Here is a 22278-nt window from a genome sequence, read left to right on the forward strand (position 1 = left end):
ATATACTGATATCAGTCAACTCAACCTTCTTGTAAACCCCCCTGAAAATTACATGATGGAAAAAAATAAGTAATTGCAGAGCTTGTACATTGATGAAAGGGGATTGGGACCATTAACTTTCTGCTAAGATGGCTACCCAAGAGTATATATAGATTAAAGAATATCATTTCAAAAAACATGCCTGGCATGAAACCGACCGAAAAGGAGAGACCAAAATCACTGGATGCACACACATATTTTTCTTAGGCAGAATTGTGCTATTTGTGTAAAAATTCCTGAAGCATCCAGTTAGAAGAAATCAAATAAATTGTGCCCTGGTTTTAGGCTGATACTAATATGTTACAATAAAGTAGTTAACATTATTTATTTGTTTGTTTATTTATGTATTTATTTATTAGTTTTTTAGACCACCCCTCCCCACAAGCGGGCTTACAACATATATATTCAATACAATCCATTATAAAATTACAATTAAAACTGCTGCTTGATCATTCCACTTTTTCCCATGATGTTAACAGCAGGGTTGTCCCGGAGGCGAGTGGAGGGAGGGCCCTGGGTTTTATTGGCCATGCTTGCTATGTGACATATTATGGTGTTTTGTTTTTACATTTCCTTGGGAGATTTCATTCATCATCAACAACAATAGCACATTTATTGGCATGCAAAACAATATAAATGAATAACGTAGGGACCAGAAAGTAGTGCAAAATTAAACATGGAAAGTTTGTGTTCTTATTGCTTCTTGTAAAAATGTTGTAACTCCGGCCATTAAAACTGGGTTCTGGCTGTTTAATAACAGAAGTATCTTATTTATTTATTTATTTATTTATTTATTTATTTATTTATTTATTTATTTATTTATTTATTTATTTGTATTTTATTTATTTTATTTCTATACCGCCCTTCCATATGGCTCCGGACGGTATAGAAGCCTCCAGTTTTCTAATTAGGAACAGCAACATGAATTTAGCTCTAATACTTTCACATACTGGACAATATAATAGAACATGAACAACATATTCTTTATAACCTTGGTTGCAAAGGCACAATCTATTGGGGTGAGGAATCTTTAAAAATCTCCCTTCATTGCAGAAGGCAAGGTGTTGAACCTGGCAAGCATTTAGGCCCTGTGTTGCTGTGGATATGGGAGAAATCAGCTGCTCCTGGACACCCCAAGAGCACCTACTAACTCATGCAGCAGGCAGATGCAGCTGGCGAAGATCCACCCAGTGCCAGCTCAATCTCAAATGGTGCACTGGCCCTGACCCCAGGACGGGGCTTGCCTAACAGCCAGCCAATTTAGCCATCCTGAGCCTTGGTGCCGGCCCAGGATGACCCAAGCACCAAGCTCAAAGATGCTGAAAGTTGGCTGCACCCCACTTGGGTGGGGCTGGTGAGGGACAGGGGTGGAAGAGTCCACCCCTGCTTAAGAGGTAAGGGGAGGCTAATGGGAGCAGTGAAGGGAAAAGGGGCAGAGGCTGGAACCAACTAGTAGGGGGGAAGCAGTGAAGGTATATCTGGAATTGACTGGGGAGGATAAAAGGAAGCACTAGGAGAAAAACAGAGTGGCAGTGATGGTAGAGGAGGAGAAGGAGATAGGAGAGAATGGAGTGATAGAGGAATTGGTGCAAGAGATAGGACGTCAGAAGAGGGAGCAAGAAGAATAGAAACGGAGGAGTGGAGACTGGATAGAAGAGAGGAAGGAGGAGGATGGCAGCTGGGGACCAGAACAGGAATGAGCTTGGCAGTAGCAGCAACACCCACAGATTCCCCAGAGATAAGTGATGTGGAGGAGGCCTTTGAAGAGGATACACATTCTCCTCCTCCCATACATAGCCATCTGAGTGTTGGCCCCACCCCAAGCCCCAAGAGTTTGCTGGCATTGTAGAATGGTGCAGTCCATGCTCTATAGCCAGCCATACTACTCACCTAGCACAGAAATTGATATAGCAAGCATCCTTGGGGAAGACAACCTATATGAAGCCAATAAATAAATGAACAACTTTGTTTGAATAGTTTGATAGTTTTATAATGTACATCTCATTTATTGCAATATGAATCCCCAAGGTAATGTGTTTACTGGTTCATGTTTAAGTATAATCCTTAAAACTAGTAAATACATCTGCTGTGCATATGCTGGAGTTTCTGACTTCAATCATACATAAATTACATGTATGTCTAAATATCTGCGTATGCATTTCTACAAGTTGTGATTGTTGCAGTGCTCCTAAATTGTGTGTGCACATGGATATTTAAAGAGCATTTTAAAAACAGTCTCTGGGACATTCAAACTTTTCTGTATTTACACACTTGCCCTGAATCCCTTGCCTTAAATTGCCAGTTTCCCCCTGACCCAGGATCAGATCTGTAAACTGCTTAGTAGTGCATAGCCATGGCTTCAGTAACTTACTGGGCTCTTAATCTATAACATATAAAGCAGGGGTAGTCAAACTGAGGCCCTCCAGATGTCCATGGACTACAATTCCTAGGAGCCCCTGCCAGCGAATGCTGGCAGGGGGTCATGGGAATTGTAGTCCATGGAAATCTGGAGGGCCATAGTTTGACTACCCCTGATATAAAGGAATGCCCATACTTCCAATGTCGTGCTGAACATTCCAAAGCCTTCAGGTGAACATTCCAAAGCCTGTGCCCACACAAGGAGTCTTTGGAATGTCTGATATGCTGGCCAAAGCATGCCCCCCCTTCACAGGCAAAGATGCCTGTGATGGTGAGGGGAGCATTTAAAGGGAGTGGGCAGCTGCAGCCATCATTGTCAGGTGTTAGAAGGTTACCTGCTCTTATTAAATCCCTCCCCCCACATTTGCAGGCAGCTTTGGTTGCAAAGGTGGGGGAGGGATTTAAAGGGATCTGATGAAAATGCACCGCCCACTCCATTTAAACGTGGGAGGAATTTAAAGGTATCAGGAGGCTCAGCTGCCATTCTTAGCTGGCAGGTGACCACCTGGTTGTGTAAACTCCCTCCCCCATCTTTGCAGGTAACTTTGCTTGTGAGGATTTGGGGAGATTTATAAATAAATCCATTTATTTAAATGGATTAATTTATAAATCCTCCCATATCCTCACAAGCAAAGTGAGGATTAAATGGACTCCGGGGAATGGTAGAGGACAGGAAGGCCCGGAGGATCATTGTCCATGGGGTCGCGATGGGTCGGACATGACTTTGCACCTAACAGCAACATAAATTAATCTGTCAATGAGGAAGTTCTTGCTTAAAAACATAAGAACTGCCATGATGGGTCAGATTCAGTGGTCCCCTTCATTCAGTATGCTCTCTCACAAAACAGCCAACCAGATTAAGCATGGGTGATTTGACTTGGATAAGCCAAAATCAATGCGAATTCAGGTATCTTTTGGACTTTTTCGAGGTCTAGCCCATCCCCTGCAATTCAGCCACAATTTGGCCCATTTGAATGCATACCACCCACTTTCTCAGGCAGTGCTTGAGAAGGCAGGGTGGGAAGAGTACCTGCCAAACATTTGATAATGTGTAGACAAGAAAAGGTAGATTTCAAGGTGGCGATGGCAAAACCTTTATTCAAAAAATATAAACTGTTATAAGCAGAACAGTTAGAATAGTTTCATAGTGGAACAGGCTTCCTTGGGAGGTGGGAGGTTCTCCATCTTTGGAAATTTTTTAATCAGAGGCTTGATAGCCATCTGACGGAGAGGCTGATTCTGTGAAGATTCAAGGGGGTGGCAGGTTACACTGTCAGCGATAGGGTTGTGGGTGTCCTGCCATGGTGCAGGCAATTGGACTAGATGACCCAGGAGGTCCCTTCCAACTCTATAATTCTATGATTCTATGAAGTTGGGGGGATTTAAAAGGGCCAGGTAGTTGCTACCAACTAACAATGACAAGCCATTTAAATCCTACCCCATTTTACAAGCAAAGCTGGCTACAATGATAAGAGGGAACATGTAAAGGGAATTACTACCTAGTGTCTATTGCATTCCAGCAGCAATAGGCCTTACTGCTGGTTATATAATAAATAGAGTCAAAGAAACCCTATAACTCCCTCTACACTGGCCTGCCTCTGGCCTTGATCCGGAAACTGCAACTCGTCCAAAATGCGGCTGCTAGAGTCCTCATAGCTACACCGTGGATGGTTACCGGTTGCCTTCCGGATCAGGTTCAAGGTTTTGGTTTTAACCTTCAAGGCCATCCGTGGTTTAGGCCCAGCATATATGAGGGACTGCCTTTCGCCCTATATCCCCCGCAGGGCTTTACGCTCTGCAGGGGCTAACCTATTGGTTGTTCCCGGCCCCAAGGAAGCCCGCCTGGCCTCAACCAGGGCCAGGGCCTTCTTGGTCTTGGCCCCAACCTGGTGGAATGAGCTCCCGGAAGAGCTGAGGGCCCTGCGGGAATTACCAGCATTCCGCAGGGCCTGTAAGACAAAGCTCTTCCGCCAGGATTATAGTTGAGGCCGGGCAGTAAGGAAGATCAGGCTCCCCCCTCACAAACTGGCGGTAGAGAGTGTCAACCCCCCGTAATTGAGGATGCGGAGACTAAACAGGTAAGACTATGCCATCATTGTTGCTACTGTGACCAATTCGTTACCAACTATCGTAATTTTATTGGAACTTATTGTTATCGTATGGATTTTAGGGGATGGGGTTATGTAAGCCGCCTCAGCCTTCGGGGGGAGGCGGGATATAAATACAACAACAACAACAACAACAACAACAATAATAATAATAATAATATTGTCTGGGGAGTAAGCCTGGTAACATGACAAAAATCCCACCCAAATTGTAATACAGTAAGCGATAAAGTTAAAACAATGATTTGCTATGAGAGAGTAAGATTCAAGACTAGTAACACGTTAAAGACCAATAAAATTTCCAGAGTATAAGCTTTCAAGATGACTTTTGTGAAAGTCTTGTGAGTGTTATTTGACTCAAAACTTACTCTTCTACTCCTTTGAAACGTGGAAGAATATCAGAATTTACATTACTTTAACAGAAGCAGATCAGAAAATTAGAATTAGCAAAAGGCATTCAAAAGCAATAAAATGTAGGCTTCTTACATTGAATGGTATCAGAACAGAACTATGCTTTGTGTTCTGTTTTGAAGTTATACAGGACACAAGACTCACTTTGACTTGGCAGAATCGTTTTGTACAAGCCAAAGGAAGATGGAGTCAGATACACGTTACCTTAGAACAAAGAAGCCAACCAGAAAGCACAGGCACTCAGCTCATACTTGGCTAATCATAATATAAATACATATTTTCTTTGAAGTAACCTCTGCAAGATCTTCTGAAAACACAGCTTGAATGCTAAAGGCCCCTCCCTTTATATGGGATTTAAAATCTCTTTACCCAGTAGCAAAAAAATAGAAATCCAGCCAACAGTGAATTAGAACGTTCTTAACTTTGAATCAAGCATGCAGGAAATGTTGGAGCCATTAATGGCATAATCATAAAGCATTCTGGAATGGTTTAGGATCGCAACTGACTTATGCTGGTGCAATGGGAAGGTACAGTGGCATAACACCATGCCCATCTAAAACTGGTGCATCTATGCTGGCACAGGGACCAGTGCTGGGCTGCGTCATGGAGGAGTAGGGCTTTGCATCCCAAGCCCTCTTGGCCCAGGTCCCACTCCAAACACTGGTGTAACATGCCTCGGAAAGAGATGGAATAAGCACTCCTATTGAACTCAGTGGGAGTAGAAGTGCTTTGCAGGGCATAGGGTCACAACCTACACAACCACTGCACAGCTTAGGATACCCAATTGGTTGGCAGCTATTTCCCATGAAGAATAAAATTGAACAGAGCAAATTAATATCCTGGATAAAAAGAATCTTTATGTGTTCTTTAGAATTCAAGTAAATGTTGTACATTGGGGCGGGGGGGGATCAGTCACTTTGAAATTTTATCTTGCACTCAGCGTTTGGCATATCCATATCTTAACCCTGACTACAGCTTTTAGAGTCCACCACATGTTTACACTAGAAATTTCTCCATACGCATATAGAGTTTGTTCTCTTATGAAATCATGTCTCAGGGGAAGGATAATTTAAAGACATTTCCGTTTGTTATGTCTGAGTTGAACCAGACTATTAAGGCTTGTTAATGCTGGATAAACTCAAACCCTGGAACTGTCTTCCACATTGGACTGTAGAATTCTCACAAATTGTATTCTAACATGACCATCACAATGATGCCTAGTAGGCTCTAGTGAGAAGGGTTCTTCTCCCTCTCTCTCCCTCCATTCTGTACTACATAGATTGTTATCAGTCCTTCCTGAATTTTCCACCACCTTGGGAATACACAGTGAGAGTTTCTTCTCATACTATGATTTTCTTTTTTAGGGGGATCAATCATATGTATTTATTAGGAAGTGGCAAATGGCAGCAGCTTTCCTGTGCCCGCTAGGAGACATATGCCTAATTATATGTGCATCTTTTCCTTACTATATTTTGCACTTCTATGGGAAAGACGCATTGTACATTATGGCCATAAATCTCTTGTTTATTGCTTTAAATTTGCACATTAATCTATTTGTGACTGTGAAGTAGAAATTCTAGGCACTGTTACTTTAAAAAAGGAATGAAAGGACAAATGAGGTACATAAAAAAGATGAATGACTATTATAAGCAAATAAAATTTAAATCCTAATAACATTTTTGGCATTTTTAAAGAATAATTTCAAATCTGTAATTGCAGAATTACTGACATCATGTTTGAATTTTCAGCAGCTGTTTGTAATTTTGATTCCCACTTTATGTTGCTTTTGTAGATTTATGTAGATTTATAATATAATGTTCTTCCTTGCCCCAGGTATCACTGAGGTGATAAACATGCCCCACATTATTTTTCTAAAGTCTAGATTATCCGTCAGTGCAGAGAGACGATTGTTAATTTGCCTTTTCATAGACACCACTATCAGCCAGGTAGAGATTTTAGTTCTATATTTTATAACCTCAGCAAAGAGATTTGGGCAAGATAGGAATGCAGATCAGGCTTAAACTGTCTCTTTCAAAATCAGTTTGCGCTGAACGCAGCAACAGCACTTGTATTGTGGACCAAATTGCTATTACAGTAAGCTGCTTCAAATACCCTACTTATTCTCTCAGTAACAGGCTGTCACTGTGCTGAAATTACATAATCCACAGAGGGATATAGTGGGTTCAAAATAAAATACATTTGTCTTTTCTTGTTTCACTTCATCCCTTTGCAGCTTAAATCCAAACACCATTCTATTATCTTTTATCCCAGCATTCACAAAACAGTGTAACATAAATTACTTCACTGACTCCATGTTTTAAATTCAGGCAGTAAAACCAAGACATCATTTAAAAAGAAATATAGTTTATACATTGGCAAGTTGCTTTAAAGAGATTTTGATGATTCCCTTCATATATTCTTTTAATTTGATGTAGATCTGAGTCCTGTTAACTCTTTCTCTGAGTTTTGTTAGTGGACGCTGCAATCTAGAAATGCTGATTTTCACATGGCTTTCATAGAAATAGCATTGCTGGTATCATTATGACAGGCAGTTCAGAGCTGAAACAGTTCAGACGTAAATGCGATTCCCTTTTTGGGAGAGGGACCACCTATGCAGTTATTTCTGTTGATTAACACCTTCCACTGCAGACCCTCCCTGTGTCCCCCAGGCTGTTCTTAGGGTCTGCTTATTTCAAGGAACAACATTTTGGGAATCAAAGTAGGAAAGGGAAATTGAAAAGTCCCACTTTAAGAACTTTGCTAGTGGATCTCATTGGGCATAAGCCAATATGTGATTCTCTGACGGTGCCACAAGTACCTCTTATTAGACATGTAGAAATCTGTTTTGTTTCTGGAGCTGAATTTGAATATATGATAGCTAAATTGTTAAAGGATAAAAATAAGGAGCTATTATCTATTTTTAACTTTTAAAATATTTAAATCTATTTTTTAATATCTCAGTATAAGTATATTCTAGAAGTGGAATATATCCCATAGCTGTAGTAATTTTCAGATTTCTGAAAAGTCCATGCAGTTGGTTAACTGTATGCAGATTAATTTGTGAAACTATGCACACAGAAAAATACACATAGGCTGTTGGCAGTTATTGGCAGCAGCCTCCATTAGTCACTATGCATAAATTAAAACACAGATGCAGGTCTTGCTCTCAGGTATACAATCTGAGTGCCCAAATAAAGGGAAGAAAAGAGAAAAAGAAGAGGTAGAAAGTCATGTTGGCAATATGGGTAAAAGTGGTATGTGATAAGCAGGTATTTAAACCCTGCTGAGGTCAGGATCATTGTGTATTGCTGCTCTTTTTCCTGGTACAGAGGACCAAACTACCCAGTTAACTTTGAAGTTAAGCTGACTGTTCCTGGTTTATGAGGCATTATTGGAAAAATACAGTATGTTTGAGACTCTTCAAATGGACCTGAAATTGTGTACTGTAAATTATGCCTGTGCAAAATATGTTTTTCATCATGGACAAAGGGATAAAAATTATATCTGAAGATATATTTTTTGTTCAGTGGGTTAATCTGTTGTGTATTAACTGTTGGATATGCTCTTGTTTTTCTAGTTATAGGTCTTGGTCTATAATTAGCCACGCAATAAAATGAGAAAGGGAAGTCCTACTACTGTCCATGCTCAGCTGTATCTCATATTGCAACTCTGGCTACAATAAGGAGAACAGAAGGGACATGTTATCCAAAACTCTCTCACTCACAAATAAACCAAGAAAGATAAAAAGGAGCATGAGCTGTGCACCACCCACACTTAGTTTACATAGGAGGAGGGCATAAAGGAGGCCTACAAAGAGGACATCACCACCATGCTTAGACTGTGACATCTCCCTGTTCACTAACTGGTCCACCACTTGTGTGTTGTACCAGAACAAGACCTCCCGATTCACAAACAGCTTACTTCATGTGTAAACAACAACCAAGATGGGGAAAAATTCTAGAAAAGTTAAATCCACTTGGACCTTAGCTTTCTACTCCAAGAATGTGCTAAATGTCTCAAATGCTGCACACATGACCCAGTAGCCCATGTACATGGTTTTACCAATATACCACTGGTCATCATACTTAAACTTCCAAAAACAAAAGTCCTCTGGCAATAAATAAAATCCAGACTTAACTTTGCACTTAGCCATTAAAGCCCCACTCCTGCAAGATCTAATGATGGTCACCACCTCATCTAATGAGACATATTTTACCGAGCATAGCTGGGACAGAATAGCATCATTCACTGATGAGTTGCTAGATTAGGAGAGGTGGTAAATCAGGCGGAACTGACCAGTTGATATTTTGGGGACCACCCCCAAAAGGATACCCTCAAATTGGGAAGTAGGGGCAATGAGAAAGGCCCACTGATCCACCCAGACCCTAACTTTTTGTTAATTTTGCTGGTGAGGACCTCAGACAGGTCTCTGGTGGATTTAAGGTTCCCACAGTCTGTGGCTACCCTGAGGCCACACATCTGCCTGGTTGGAATACCACTGCAGGAGGAGTAGGACTATCAAACAGGGGTAGATACTAAAGTAAACAAACAAATTGACCTAGGATCTCTTGGCTGTAGTAGTGGAGCCACCTGATCCTGATCTCCATTGTTCTCAGCCAAGGGTCAGGACCCATAAAAGAAAGCCTGGTACCTCCATCCTAGTGCAAACCATTTTGGCCTTACACATGTGTTTGTATTGGCAGTGCTTGCATTTACAGCCTTTAAGGTTATACTCTTAGCAAACATCTATGTATTCTTTCCTTGCCACTCATGTTTTCCCTCTCCTCTTCCTGCTTCTGCCAAGTGTTGATCAGCCATGAGGCCTGATGTTTCACATTCCTCCTTGCAAGAGTGTTGTGGGATGCATGATCCCTGAATTTCTGATAGGCCTCCTCCCTTGCATGTTCCCTAGTAATGCCTGTGGCCACATATCCTCCTATGTCTCTTGTGATGTATTTCTGCAGGGGTGGCTTGCACGGGATGGTCCTCGTTGGACAAGTTCTCCATCATTTGAGGCTGTAAGCTCAGCCTCAATAATACATTTATTTATTTGTTTATTTTATCTGTTCCATTTATATCTGGCTGCTCCCATCATAGCTGGTATTGGAAGACATGGTTTTCGTACTGGTATCAGAGATATCCCCACAGCTGGCAGCCCCATTAGTGGGCTGTGACACTATCTATGAATAACCTTCTAAAATAGTGTTGAATTAGAGAAAGATTGGAGGCCTGTGTGGCCTGCACCCCCCAACTCTTGACCAAATGCCCCAGGCTTTGGCCCATTATGTCAACCCAGCCCACTTGGAATTCTGTATCCAAAGATTGGGATCATGGAGAACTAAAAAGAGAGGGGGAGGAGAAGGGGTTCATTTGCAGTAGGAGCAGTAAAGCAGCTCTACTGCAGTAAAACTAGTAGTGGATGAGCTACACAAGACAAGACTGGTAATAACTATGGGGGAGGGTTTCAGCTATCATGCATCCCTGTGTATGTGTATGTGGGGGGGGGGGTGATGGCCCAACAAACTCTGTCTAGTGTGCAAGGCTATACCTCCCCATCTAGGCATAAAGCCCAGGAGAGGCTCCTCTAACTCATTCAATCCCCTGTGCTCTTGCCACCTGGAAGTCTCTGTATCTGCGGGACCCACAGATGCTACTCCCAAGCCTGCACTCCAGCCTTCCATTGCATTGACTGTGGTCCACCACATACTGCCCAAGGCTGAGGGAGTGACCGATCCAAAGCCTAGGTTCTCTGACTCACCCACATACACACTTGAGCCAGCACCAGGAAACAAGTGTAGAGCAGTGGAGGGAAAGAGATCTACCATCACAGCACCACCCCTTATAAGGGAATACCTGCCTCTGCCCAGCCCCTTTCTGCTCCCCACAGCCAGCCCAGCCCCACCAAGTGCCTCCTCTGTTGACCGCCTCTGCCCCCTTCTGTGGCCTTGCTTCTCAATTGCTGCAATTTGGCAACCAACAATGAGCCAACGCTGCATTTCTAAAAGACTGGAGATAGCAGAGGTGGTATAGGCATTCAGATTTATGTCCCACTATCTTCTCTGGTCAAACAAGCCTTGCCAGTTTTCTGAATCATTATTTGTGAATCATTATTTTCTGAATCATTATTCTCAGTTAGTGGCGAGTCCACAATGATTGGCTAAAACAAAAAACAATTACAGTAATTATCTGCCTATGATGTTGTATGTAAACCGCCCTGAGCCATATGGAAGGGCAGTATAGAAATGAAATGAGATTAAATAAATAATAAATAAATAAATAAATAAATAAATAAATAAAATATTAAACATAAGAGCTGCATCCAAGATGCAGTGTATTCCTTGGCTTAGGCTCTTCAACAACCCAGCCAGTGATTCTGAGGCCCTGGGATAATAGTCTAGGAGGGAGCCCCAGAAATACACCTCTGCATGTCTTATTCCTGAGCCAATTAAACATCCCAGTTATCACCAACAACATAGGATAGTTTGCAATCTGAGACATGTAAAACCAATAGTAATGTTTAAGACTTTACCTGAAAGATTTTGTTTAAAAAGAAACAGGAAAGGCGATCCTGAAATGTTAACTGTGAAGAGACAGGTTACTGCAGTTATTTTGTATTTCAGGGAACAACACTTTGTGCATGTTCAAAGCTACCTCCTCTTTTGAGGGTGGGGAGACTCGCTGGCAAGACTTTGACATAAATTAAGTAATTAATTCCAGAGGCATGGCCATATTAGTTTCCGTAGCAAAAAAAGGAAAATAGAGTCTCATGACACCTCAAAGACTATTAGATTTATTGTAGCATAAGCTTTTATGGCTAGAGCCTGTTTTGCCAGATGCATTAAATGAACCCTCGGTCAACAAATATAACTAAACACAGGGGTAGAGAGGGGGGAAGTTGTGAATAATAGATTTAAAAGACCATGAAATGCAATGAGGTGCAGTTTATGACAATTTGCAGAATCGGGAAATGCAAGGCCAGCACAGTGATCAGTCTCAGTCCTGGTTAATATAATTTAATCTGTTGCTAAATTATAATTTGGCAATTACTTATTCTACAATGATTTTGTATGTTTTGTTTATAAAAGAGAGCAACTGTTGTTGTTGTTGTTATGTGCGAAGTCGTGTCCGACCAATCGCGACCCCATGGACAATGATCCTCCAGGCCTTCCTGTCCTCTACCATTCCCTGGAGTCCATTTAAGTTTGCACCTACTGCTTCAGTGACTCCATCCAGCCACCTCATTCTCTGTCGTCCCCTTCTTCTTTTGCCCTCGATCGCTCCCAGCATTAGGCTCTTCTCCAGGGAGTCCTTCCTTCTCATGAGGTGGCCAAAGTATTTGAGTTTCATCTTCAGGATCTGGCCTTCTAAAGAGCAGTCAGGGCTGATCTCCTCTAGGACTGACCGGTTTGTTCGCCTTGCAGTCCAAGGGACTCGCAAGAGTCTTCTCCAGCACCAGAGTTCAAAAGCCTCAATTCTTTGACGCTCGGCCTTCCTTATGGTCCAACTTTCACAGCCATACATTGCAACTGGGAATACCATGGCCTTGACTAAACACACTTTTGTTGGCAGGGTGATGTCTCTGCTTTTTAGGATGCTGTCTAGATTTGCCATAGCTTTCCTCCCCAGGAGCAAGCGTCTTTTAATTTCTTTGCTGCAGTCCCCATCTGCAGTGATCTTGGAGCCCAGGAAAATAAAATCTGTCACTATCTCCATTTCTTCCCCATCTATTTGCCATGAATTGAGAGGGCCGGATGCCATGATCTTTGTTTTCTTGATGTTGAGTTTCAAGCCAACTTTTGCACTCTCCTCCTTCACCCGCATCAACAGGCTCTTTAGTTCCTCTTCACTTTCTGCCATTAGAGTGGTATCATCTGCATATCTGAGGTTGTTGATATTTCTCCCTGCAATCTTGATTCCAATTTATGACTCCTCTAATCCCGCATTTCTCATGATGTGCTCTGCATACAAGTTAAATAGGCAAGGCGACAGTATACAGCCTTGCCGAACTCCTTTCTCAATTTTGAACCAGTTAGTGATTCCATGTTCAGTTCTCACTATTGCTTCTTGACCTGCATATAAATTTCTCAAGAGACAAATAAGATGCTCTGGTATTCCCATCTCTTTAAGAACTTGCCACAATTTGTTGTGCTCCACACAATCAAAGGCTTTAGCATAGTCAATGAAGCAGAAGTAGACGTTCCTCTGGTACTCCCTAGCTTTCTCCATGATCCAGCGTATGTTGGCAATTTGATCTCTAGTTCCTCTGCCTCTTCGAAATCCTGCCTGTACTTCTGGAAGTTCTCGGTCCACATATTGCTGGAGCCTAACTTGTAGGATTTTGAGCATAACTTTGCTAGCATGAGAAATGAGTGCAATGGTGCGGTAGTTTGAACATTCTTTGGCAAAAATGTACCTTGAGTAGAGCAGAGTGTGATTGGAGGAGACAATTTTAAGAAGTTTATTGCTGTTGGCATTTTAACCAAAGTGCTTTGAAAAATAAGAATGGTAGTCTCTAATTTGGAAAAAAATGAATAAATGTAAAACTATAGCTTAGTTCCCATTTCTGTGAGCTGAAGGAACAGAACTGTTCCCCTGCATTCCCTTCTCCCAAACAGCTCCCTGTAAAACTGGTGCTGAGTGTCAAGGAATATGTCTTGCAGTAAGAGGGGTAAAGCAAGCAGTCTCATCCCCATGACTAGAGTTGCCAACCTTCAGTTTAGATCTGAGAATCCAAAGCCATGTAATAGCCAGTACCTGGGACTGAATCCAGTAAGGTATGGGAAGTCGGTGTACTGACTGTAGAATGGGACAGTCTGCATGCTTGACCTAGCTTTGAATAGCTGAGCTGCGGCATTCTGCACCAACTAGATTCTGTGACTTGACTTCAAAGGGAGGCCTATGTAGAGTGCACTGTAGTTGTCTACTTGTGATGTCACTGTGGATCCAGATGGCCAGAGCAGCCATGTCAAGATTGGGGGTATCTTCTGAGCTAAAGTGAGTTGGAAGAAAACATTTTTGCAGCCTGATTAGCTTGTTTTTCCAGCAGTCATGTTGGCTCCGGTATGACTCCTAGTCAAGAGGGATCAGCTGAGACTCGTCAGAACTGAGAAGCAAAATGTCCTTAAGATCTTCTCCTTCTCAACCAGCATTGCCTCTGTCTTGTCAGGATTTAGTTTCAATTGTTCACTTTTAGCTATTTAACCTTAGCAGACAGGCAATTATTATAGACCTTTACTGCATTAACTAGAATATTCTGATAAAGACCTAAAGAGCTGGGTGTCATCAGCATATTGAGAGCCAGTTTGGTGTAGTGGTTAGGAGTGCGGACTTCTAATCTGGCATGCCGGGTTCGATTCTGTACTCCCCCACATGCAACCAGCTGGGTGACCTTGGGCTCCCCACGGCACTGATAAAACTGTTCTGACCAAGCAGTGATATCAGGGCTCTCTCAGCCTCACCCACCCCACAGGGTGTCTGTTGTGGGGAGAGGAATGGGAAGGCGACTGTAAGCCACTTTGAGCCTCCTTCAGGTAGGGAAAAGCGGCATATAAGAACCAGCTCTTCTTCTTCTTTTAATTCAGCAGAAAACAGTTCTGAGTTTTCATATTTTCATAGGACTTAAGAGTGACAATTGATAGAATTGTATGTTGCATGGTGTACAAATAGTTCCCAAATCCACATTTATCTTGCACTGTTAATAAAGGAATGGACTGTACAGAGATCTGCAGGAGAAATTAGACTGAGGTACTGCTTTACTTTTGTGTAATTACTGTTGCTGCTCACCCGCTAATCCCCTCAGCTGCCATTTTTAGTTTGTATTTAACGAGCTTATCTCCAAGTCCCGTATTAACTGCGGGTCGTGGAGTCTAGGGAGCATATACATGGGAGAGTAAACTTGATTTGGTGCAAGCAGCTAGCAGTCTTTTTCTTGTATTTCCACTTTTGAAAGAGCTCTGCCACATAGAATTTCTGTAGTGGATCCATCCCCAAAGCCCTTACACTTGCAACTTCCTACACTGGGTTTTTTAAAATATGAGTTAAATGCTCAGCAAAGTCCTTTCTTTCTGATATGCTTAGATATCACCATGCTGCGTATCAGGGTAAAATGTTTGGCATAGAAGTGCTAAGACGTCTTTCCACTCCTTTCCTCCTTCTGCTAACCAGATGGGTTTGAAGAACTAATAGCTTTGTTAAAGACAGGAAGATACTTCTTGATGTGCTCAGGCTGAACCCAGAAACCCACCATAAGCAGAAACAGGGCAAAAATTAGCCATAAAATATATCCCTAGAATATAATCTTTCAACACAAGCTGCAAGGGGCTTCATACTGAAGTATACACAATGGGATATTAATATATACATCCAACTCCACACGCACGAGCACACACACTAGCTCTCCCAGTCATAGAAAAGGGGCTTATTTGAGATGAAAGAAGGTCTCACATAGCCTCTTGTGAAAGGTCATTGTCCCCCTGCCTTCTACAGTGTTCTGCAAAGCTGTGGGAAACAAATGACCTCTAAGCCACAGTGCTGAGTATTATTGCAAAAGAAAAGGAAAGGAAAAGGGCGGGAGGCAACACTGCAGGAAGCACAGTGTTTGTGCTGTTTTAAGTTTTGTGCAGTGACAGCCCACTGCAACTTCCAGTAACATGTTGCACTATATTCTGCAGAAAGTTAAAATGCATTAACAATGAGATTAGATTTTTTTTCTGAGAATCAAAAGCATTCAGTTGTGATATATAATTGGAAATCTGGTCAAGTGTGAAACCCAGGTGCTAAAAAATATGCCCTGCCATTCCAGGTGTTTTACAGAGAGAGAGAGAGAGAGAGAGAGAGAGCTATGACTGAAATAAAAAAATACAAGACTTAGTTTGATTCATTAGCAGCAGACACTTTATTACAAACTAGTTTCAAAGCCCCTTTATAAAAAGGGGTTTTGAAAGGGGAGAAGGCGCGTCAGACCGGCAGGGAGGGAACCCCCAGCAGCCGCGCTTCGCGCAACTGCTGGGGGTTCCCTCGGGCGGCGGTCTGACGCGGCGAGAGGCGCTTCGCACCTCTCGCCACGTCAATCCAGGAGCAACTGCGAGCCGCGCTACGCGCGGCTCGCAGTTGCTCAGGCTGGGAATTGGAGGGACCAATCGACAGGCGCTTTGCGCCTGCCGATTGGTCCCTCCAATTGTCTGTCGTGAGGAAGGGTCCAACCCGGACCCTTCCTCATCACGGACAAAGCCCACCTCTAGGGGGCTTAACTAATTATTTAGTCCGTGGCGCCCATGGCGCCACGGGCTGTTTAAAGATATGCAGTAGCTGAATTATTGCTAGTTTCTTTTTTGTGGGAGATGGTGACAAGAAGAGGATCATGGGGAAAAGTATGAAAATTGAACACCCACTCCTCCTTCAGACCAGCTTAATTACCACAAAATAATTTTTTGCCTGTTGGTGTAGAGTATGCTTCTAGTACAGGAGCACTTAATTAACAAGTAATCAATGGTACACACAGCTCAGATATGATTACACAATTTAAAACCCTAAAGAATTTCATGGAAGATTTAAGTACTCTCCTACAATATCAACAGAGTTAAAAATGCTCAAGTTTGGATGGATCATATCTTCAGTTTAAAAAAAATAAAGGGAGGATGATTTTATACATCTAAAGATGGAAATGACAAGACCAACTACAAAATCCTGCTAAATCCACTTGCAGATGACTTGATTGTTACATATATATATATATATATATGTAACATGTATAAAATGTGACCAAGGTTATGGGAGGTCTCTCGTGGGGAGTCACTCGCCCTGGAGTACCAATCAGGTTGGATATGCCCAGTTGGGTATGTCCCACTCCTGACTGTCTCTGGCTCTTCTTTGGTTCTCTAGGGTGTCACTCACCTCAGATGACCAATGTAATGGTGGATGCCCCCCCAACCACCTCCATCTTCTTCCACCCACAGGAAAAGCTGAAAATCAGGTATGTTGGATGAGTAGGCTGTAAGGAAGGGAGGGAGACTGGCCTGAAGGCCAGCCCCAGGGAGACAGTGTGGCCTCTTAAGCCACCCACCTGATATCCTGGGGGGGGAACCCAGGAAAGGCCGCCCACTGCCAGGACAGGAAGACCCCAAATGCCCCCCACCAAACTGCCAGTCTAGGCCTGCACAAGTTTCAGTGGGACCCATTCAAAACTGGGAGGGGCCATGAAAAGTCATGCCAATGCCTGCCCCCGGCCCCAGCAGGCCCTTCGTATCATCCACAGGTCCACAATATGCCTCCGTACCATCCACCCCATGGAGTGGGGAGAGGCACTGGCATGGTGCCAGTCCCACTGCTCAGCCCCATGTGGTCTGACCTGCTGAGACGGGGGGGGGGGGAGCTGTGCAGGGCCAGAACCATGAGATGATTCCCTGCCACCCACTTGGCTCCCCGCGGCATGAGTGCTGGTGCAGGCTGGGCAGAAGGACCTTTTGTATAGCATTCCAGTCCTGCGCAGGACCAGGGGCTGCAAGATGCTTCCCCGCCACCCACCCACCTCCCTGTGTGGTGAGTGTCAGTGCTAGCAGGATGGTGAGGACACTGGTGCTTCCCCTGTCTATGCTTTCATAGCTGCTAGTATGGAGGGGGGCAGTGGCATACCACTACCTGCTTTAAAGGTGAGCTGTGAGCTGCCAACCCTCGCCATTTGCTTGCAGGGAGAGGGAGTGGGGGGTGCCACTACCACTAGGGAGTGGGGGCCTCCTAGTTTCTGCCAGCAGGGAGTGGGTCAGGCTGTCATGTGGTATATGGGTCTTCTATGCACACCCCCATTCCTAGTACCGAGTGCATTCTTGGCTGGACCAGATATTGCTGCTAGTACATACATACTACATACATATATTCAGATACAAATATACTGGAGCCAAAAAATATCAGGGCCATTACACACCTAGTTAATATAGTGAGATACCCTCTGCAGACGCAATATTTTTGGCATTTTAAACGAGGTTGTCAGCATCCAGCAAACCAGCAGCTACTTCCTCCATTTTAAATCACTAGAAGGGGAATCAACAAAACTGGATTCCCCTAACAATGGAAGGAGAGCGGAAGGAGAGCAACCAGCAACCACTAGTGAAATAGCTGTGCATAACCAAAGTGGCCAGAAGTAGCGTGATCTCCATCTCCAACACCCGGCCTCCAGCACCCGGCCTCCAGCCTCTCCCTTCGCCCTGGAATGGGGCTTTTTTTGTAGCAAACTGCCTGGAGCAATGAATATACGTTGCTTAAGCCAGATAGAGAAAAAAAATTCCACCCACCAGTTGGCACACAAAGCATGCCTCTCAAACCCCCACCCCAAGATCGAGAAACAAATTACTTTTGTGGATCTTCAAGCCTCATAATTCCAAAATGGGGTGGCATTAAAATATGCACTATGATTAGATGCATAGGCATAACAATAGAGAATTTCTACTTTTAAAAAATTGTTTCCCTCCCTTTCTCTTTAAAACTGTGAGAAAGGCGAATGGCTGGCTGTCATGATTGACAGGCGGGGGAGACTCACTGGTATAGCAAGTCCCTCTCCTCTGCCATTTTAATCAGGCGTGCAGTGCCAGGAAGTGGGAGAAAGCGGGAGAAGAAACCAAGAGAGCAAGGAGGTGAGAAATGGTGGGGGGTGCGATTTTTAATACCGTTAAGTGGCTTAACACTATTTTTTTAGTTGTGGAAAATGGCCCTCAGTATTACTGATTTTTCAGGTTCCAGAGACTGATATAGTATTTTGATCTGGTATTATTTGGCTCCTTTATCATCTATGGGAAATCTACTTGGGATTTATTTTTGAAGCTAGATGCACCAACATTGCTCACCCACTGCTGGTGCTTTTCCACAGCAGAACCCCCAAGTTTCAAGGTTGTCCCATTCTGTGCTTCTCATAAAGGTTCCCCCATCCATCCTCTATTGTTTCCAATGGGAGGAATTTTGCTTTCTCCAGGGCCAAAGCAAAGAGGTATGCCAGTGGCAGCCCTCTGGTCAATGCCTATTCTGTGGGGCCACAGGGAGAAATTCTATATTCCACTCCATTCAATCTCTATGTAAAGCCATTAGATCAAAAACATTAGTATGTCTAGCTTAGCTGTGACTGGAAGTAGCTTCCTAAGATTTCAAGCAGATATTTTTTCCAGGTCCTATCACAGTTCCTTTTAAGAAGGGATTTGAGGATAGAAATTGGGACCTTCTGCGTATAAACACCATTTCATGCTGTTCTTGATGAGATATGAGAAGAAAATCTCAGTAGGATGGTCTTTAATTGAAGAACTCCATACTGGAGACATATATCTGGGAATGTAAGGAAGGCTGTGCTTCTCTGAGCTGATATATAAAAGCAGGGTGAATCAGCTATCACTATACAGTCCACTGCATGGCAGGACTCTACTCAGACAGGATCTAGAAGCAAAAGCACAGAATATCAAGTTTCAGTTCAACTTCTGCAAATTATTTCCACATTATTTGGTAGCATCCAGCTGTTTCATAATAATAAGTGTGGGTTAAAATGGAAAGAGTTAAACATAGACTCGGGCTCAAATTCCCATGCAACCACAAAAGCTTACCATGCCCCATCATTAGTCACTATCTCTCAGCCTGACTTATTTTGTAGGATAGCAGGGAGGGTGAAGCCCTGAGCTTCTTGAGAGAAGAGCAGGGGAAAATAAAAATGATCAGTGATAGTTTGTTTTTATGTAAAGAGTTTAACTGTTTAAGGATTCAAAGACCTTCACATATACTACCTCAGTAATTCTTACAATTCTTGTAAAAATACTATTATCCTCTTGTAAACAATACTATTATCCTGCTGAAGAGAGGAATAAACTGCTGGATCCTTTACTGTTATGTACAGTCTGCTGATATGGAATATGAATTGTGATTGTCATATGTTCATTTCCTTAAATATACTTGCACTATTATTGCTAAAATAATCACTTTTTAGTATTTTGATTGTGAGATGAAATTTGAAAACACTGGAATGTTTGGGGGTGGTATGTGATGGTTAATTGCATTCAGACTTTCCATTTTGGATGGGGCAGGATCACGCCCAAGATGAGTTTGGAGAATGGATGTAATTTTATCTGCAGTCATATTCAAAATGTTCATAGTGTGTATTATTTGTGTTTCATTGGATTTGCATCCTGATCCTATGGATGTTTAGTGTATCTAGTGATATCATTATAAATGCTCCAGGGAATCCAGCAACATAAACAAAAGGAACCAATGGAATGACATCAACATCAAGCCATTCTCCAAGAGTGCTGAATCACAGTGACAGTCTATAAAAAGGAATTTACTTTTTCTATAGTTGTCCCCCAACAAAGGGACTGAAAAGTCATGAGCAGAGAACAACTGGAAACCTAATCACACATACATAAAAGTCCCAATAATGTTAACAGTGCTTAACTTTCTTCTGATGATACAGTTGACACCTTAAGTCCCTGCTGACTGCTGTGTTCAAAAGACTAAGAGTGAACAAACTGAATGCTGACAAGCACAAGGTAATGGTTGGGAAGGTCTTGAAGAACATGTGCTTCCCACCTTCAATGGTGTTCGGCTGATCCTTGCTGACTACTTGTTCAGGATGGTATTTCTAAACAGGTGATATTGAATCAGGAAGGATATTGAATCAGGAGAATATGACTCTGAACTGCATCACTTGTATAGTATGTATTATTTGCTTGCTGTATGTATTATCCTGCTCTCACAGTATTGTTTTTTATTTATTTAATACAATTTTCTGCACTGCTTAACATATTTGGTATGTTGTGCTTTATTTCAGATTTCCATAAAATATTTTACCTTCAAAATATTTAAACTTCTCCTTCGTCTTCTTTCCATAATTTCTCTTTCTCTATGTTTTTTTGTTTTTTTGTTATGTGCGAAGTCGTGTCCGACCCATCGCGACCCCATGGACAATGATCCTCCAGGCCTTCCTGTCCTCTACCATTCCCCGGAGTCCATTTAAGTTTGCACCTACTGCTTCAGTGACTCCATCCAGCCACCTCATTCTCTGTCGTCCCCTTCTTCTTTTGCCCTCGATCGCTCCCAGCATTAGGCTCTTCTCCAGGGAGTCCTTCCTTCTCATGAGGTGGCCAAAATATTTGAGTTTCATCTTCAGGATCTGGCCTTCTAAAGAGCAGTCAGGGCTGATCTCCTCTAGGACTGACCGGTTTGTTCGCCTTGCAGTCCAAGGGACTCGCAAGAGTCTTCTCCAGCACCAGAGTTCAAAAGCCTCAATTCTTTGACGCTCGGCCTTCCTTATGGTCCAACTTTCGCAGCCATACATTGCAACTGGGAAGACCATAGCCTTGACTAAACGCACTTTTGTTGGCAGGGTGATGTCTCTGCTTTTTAGGATGCTGTCTAGATTTGCCATAGCTTTCCTCCCCAGAAGCAAGCGTCTTTTAATTTCTTTGCTGCAGTCCCCATCTGCAGTGATCTTGGAGCCCAGGAAAATAAAATCTGTCACTACTCTTTCTCTATAGTAGAGACATATCCCAGTTAATTCACTTAATAGTTGCTTGTACTTGCCCACAGTCATAATTCAAATTTAGTCAAGCAGCAGTCCTAGAAATGAGAATATGCAGACTTCTAAGAAAATGTAGTTACAAGGGGAAGATGTTTATTATATACCTCATCAGTAAGAATCGCTCTGGGGGAAATAAAACATTTAGCTCGCTCAGTCTTTTTAAATTTATTAATTTCCCCATTGAGCATTATGATTATGTATGTTAGTTTACAATTGCAGCAGTGGTAGCTCTAAAAGTATAATTTTTATAAGTTTGAGCTTCAGCATACTATTATTTGCTATTTCTTCTGTTTTTCACTAAGCGGAATATGATAGATACAATTTGAGAGAATGTAGGGCTATAGTGCTAAAATAAAGGTTTGTAGTGCATAGGCCTATATTTAATTTGCATTAAATGGAGCAGTTGTGTTTTCTAGTGAGTCTGATCTGATCCTAAAGAAAATGGCATTTGTTTCACTTTTTATTTTCAGAGCTCTTTTCTTCTTAACATGATAGTGCTATTCATATGACTTTTATGTCCTAGGAAATGCAGTATTCTTTTGACAGCTCCTTTTGTCTCGTTGGTGCTTTAGGTGCATGAGCTATCTCTTATAGTTTTATCCTGCCCATCCTCCAGGTTGCGCAGGACTACTTATATCATATATCCATCCTCTCTTTTGTCCTCATAACAAACCTGTGAAGTAAGTTACGCAAAGAAAAAGTGACCTGACCAGGATCATTCTGTAAGTTTCGTCACTGACAGTCATTGGAACCTTGGTCTCC

The 22278-nt window shown here is 42.5% G+C and overlaps 1 protein-coding gene across 33 annotated transcripts in view; it reads left to right on the forward strand.

Moving 5' to 3' along the window:
• The window catches only part of RAD51B (RAD51 paralog B), a 502805-nt gene that overhangs the window by 133801 nt on the left and 346726 nt on the right, over positions 1–22278 (forward strand). Inside the window, exons 9-10 of one of the 33 annotated variants that reach the window (XM_077322551.1) lie at positions 16854–16944; positions 20178–20698. The exons of the other annotated variants lie outside the window; for them this stretch is intronic. Coding sequence (XP_077178666.1) covers positions 16854–16944; positions 20178–20259 — 173 coding nt within the window. The 3' untranslated portion in view covers positions 20260–20698. Of the gene's footprint in view, positions 1–16853; positions 16945–20177; positions 20699–22278 lie in introns of those variants that run through there. 33 annotated transcript variants of the gene reach the window in all.

Source organism: Paroedura picta, chromosome 2 (genome assembly GCF_049243985.1).
Source record: "Paroedura picta isolate Pp20150507F chromosome 2, Ppicta_v3.0, whole genome shotgun sequence".
NCBI classification, from domain to species: Eukaryota; Metazoa; Chordata; class Lepidosauria; order Squamata; family Gekkonidae; genus Paroedura; species Paroedura picta.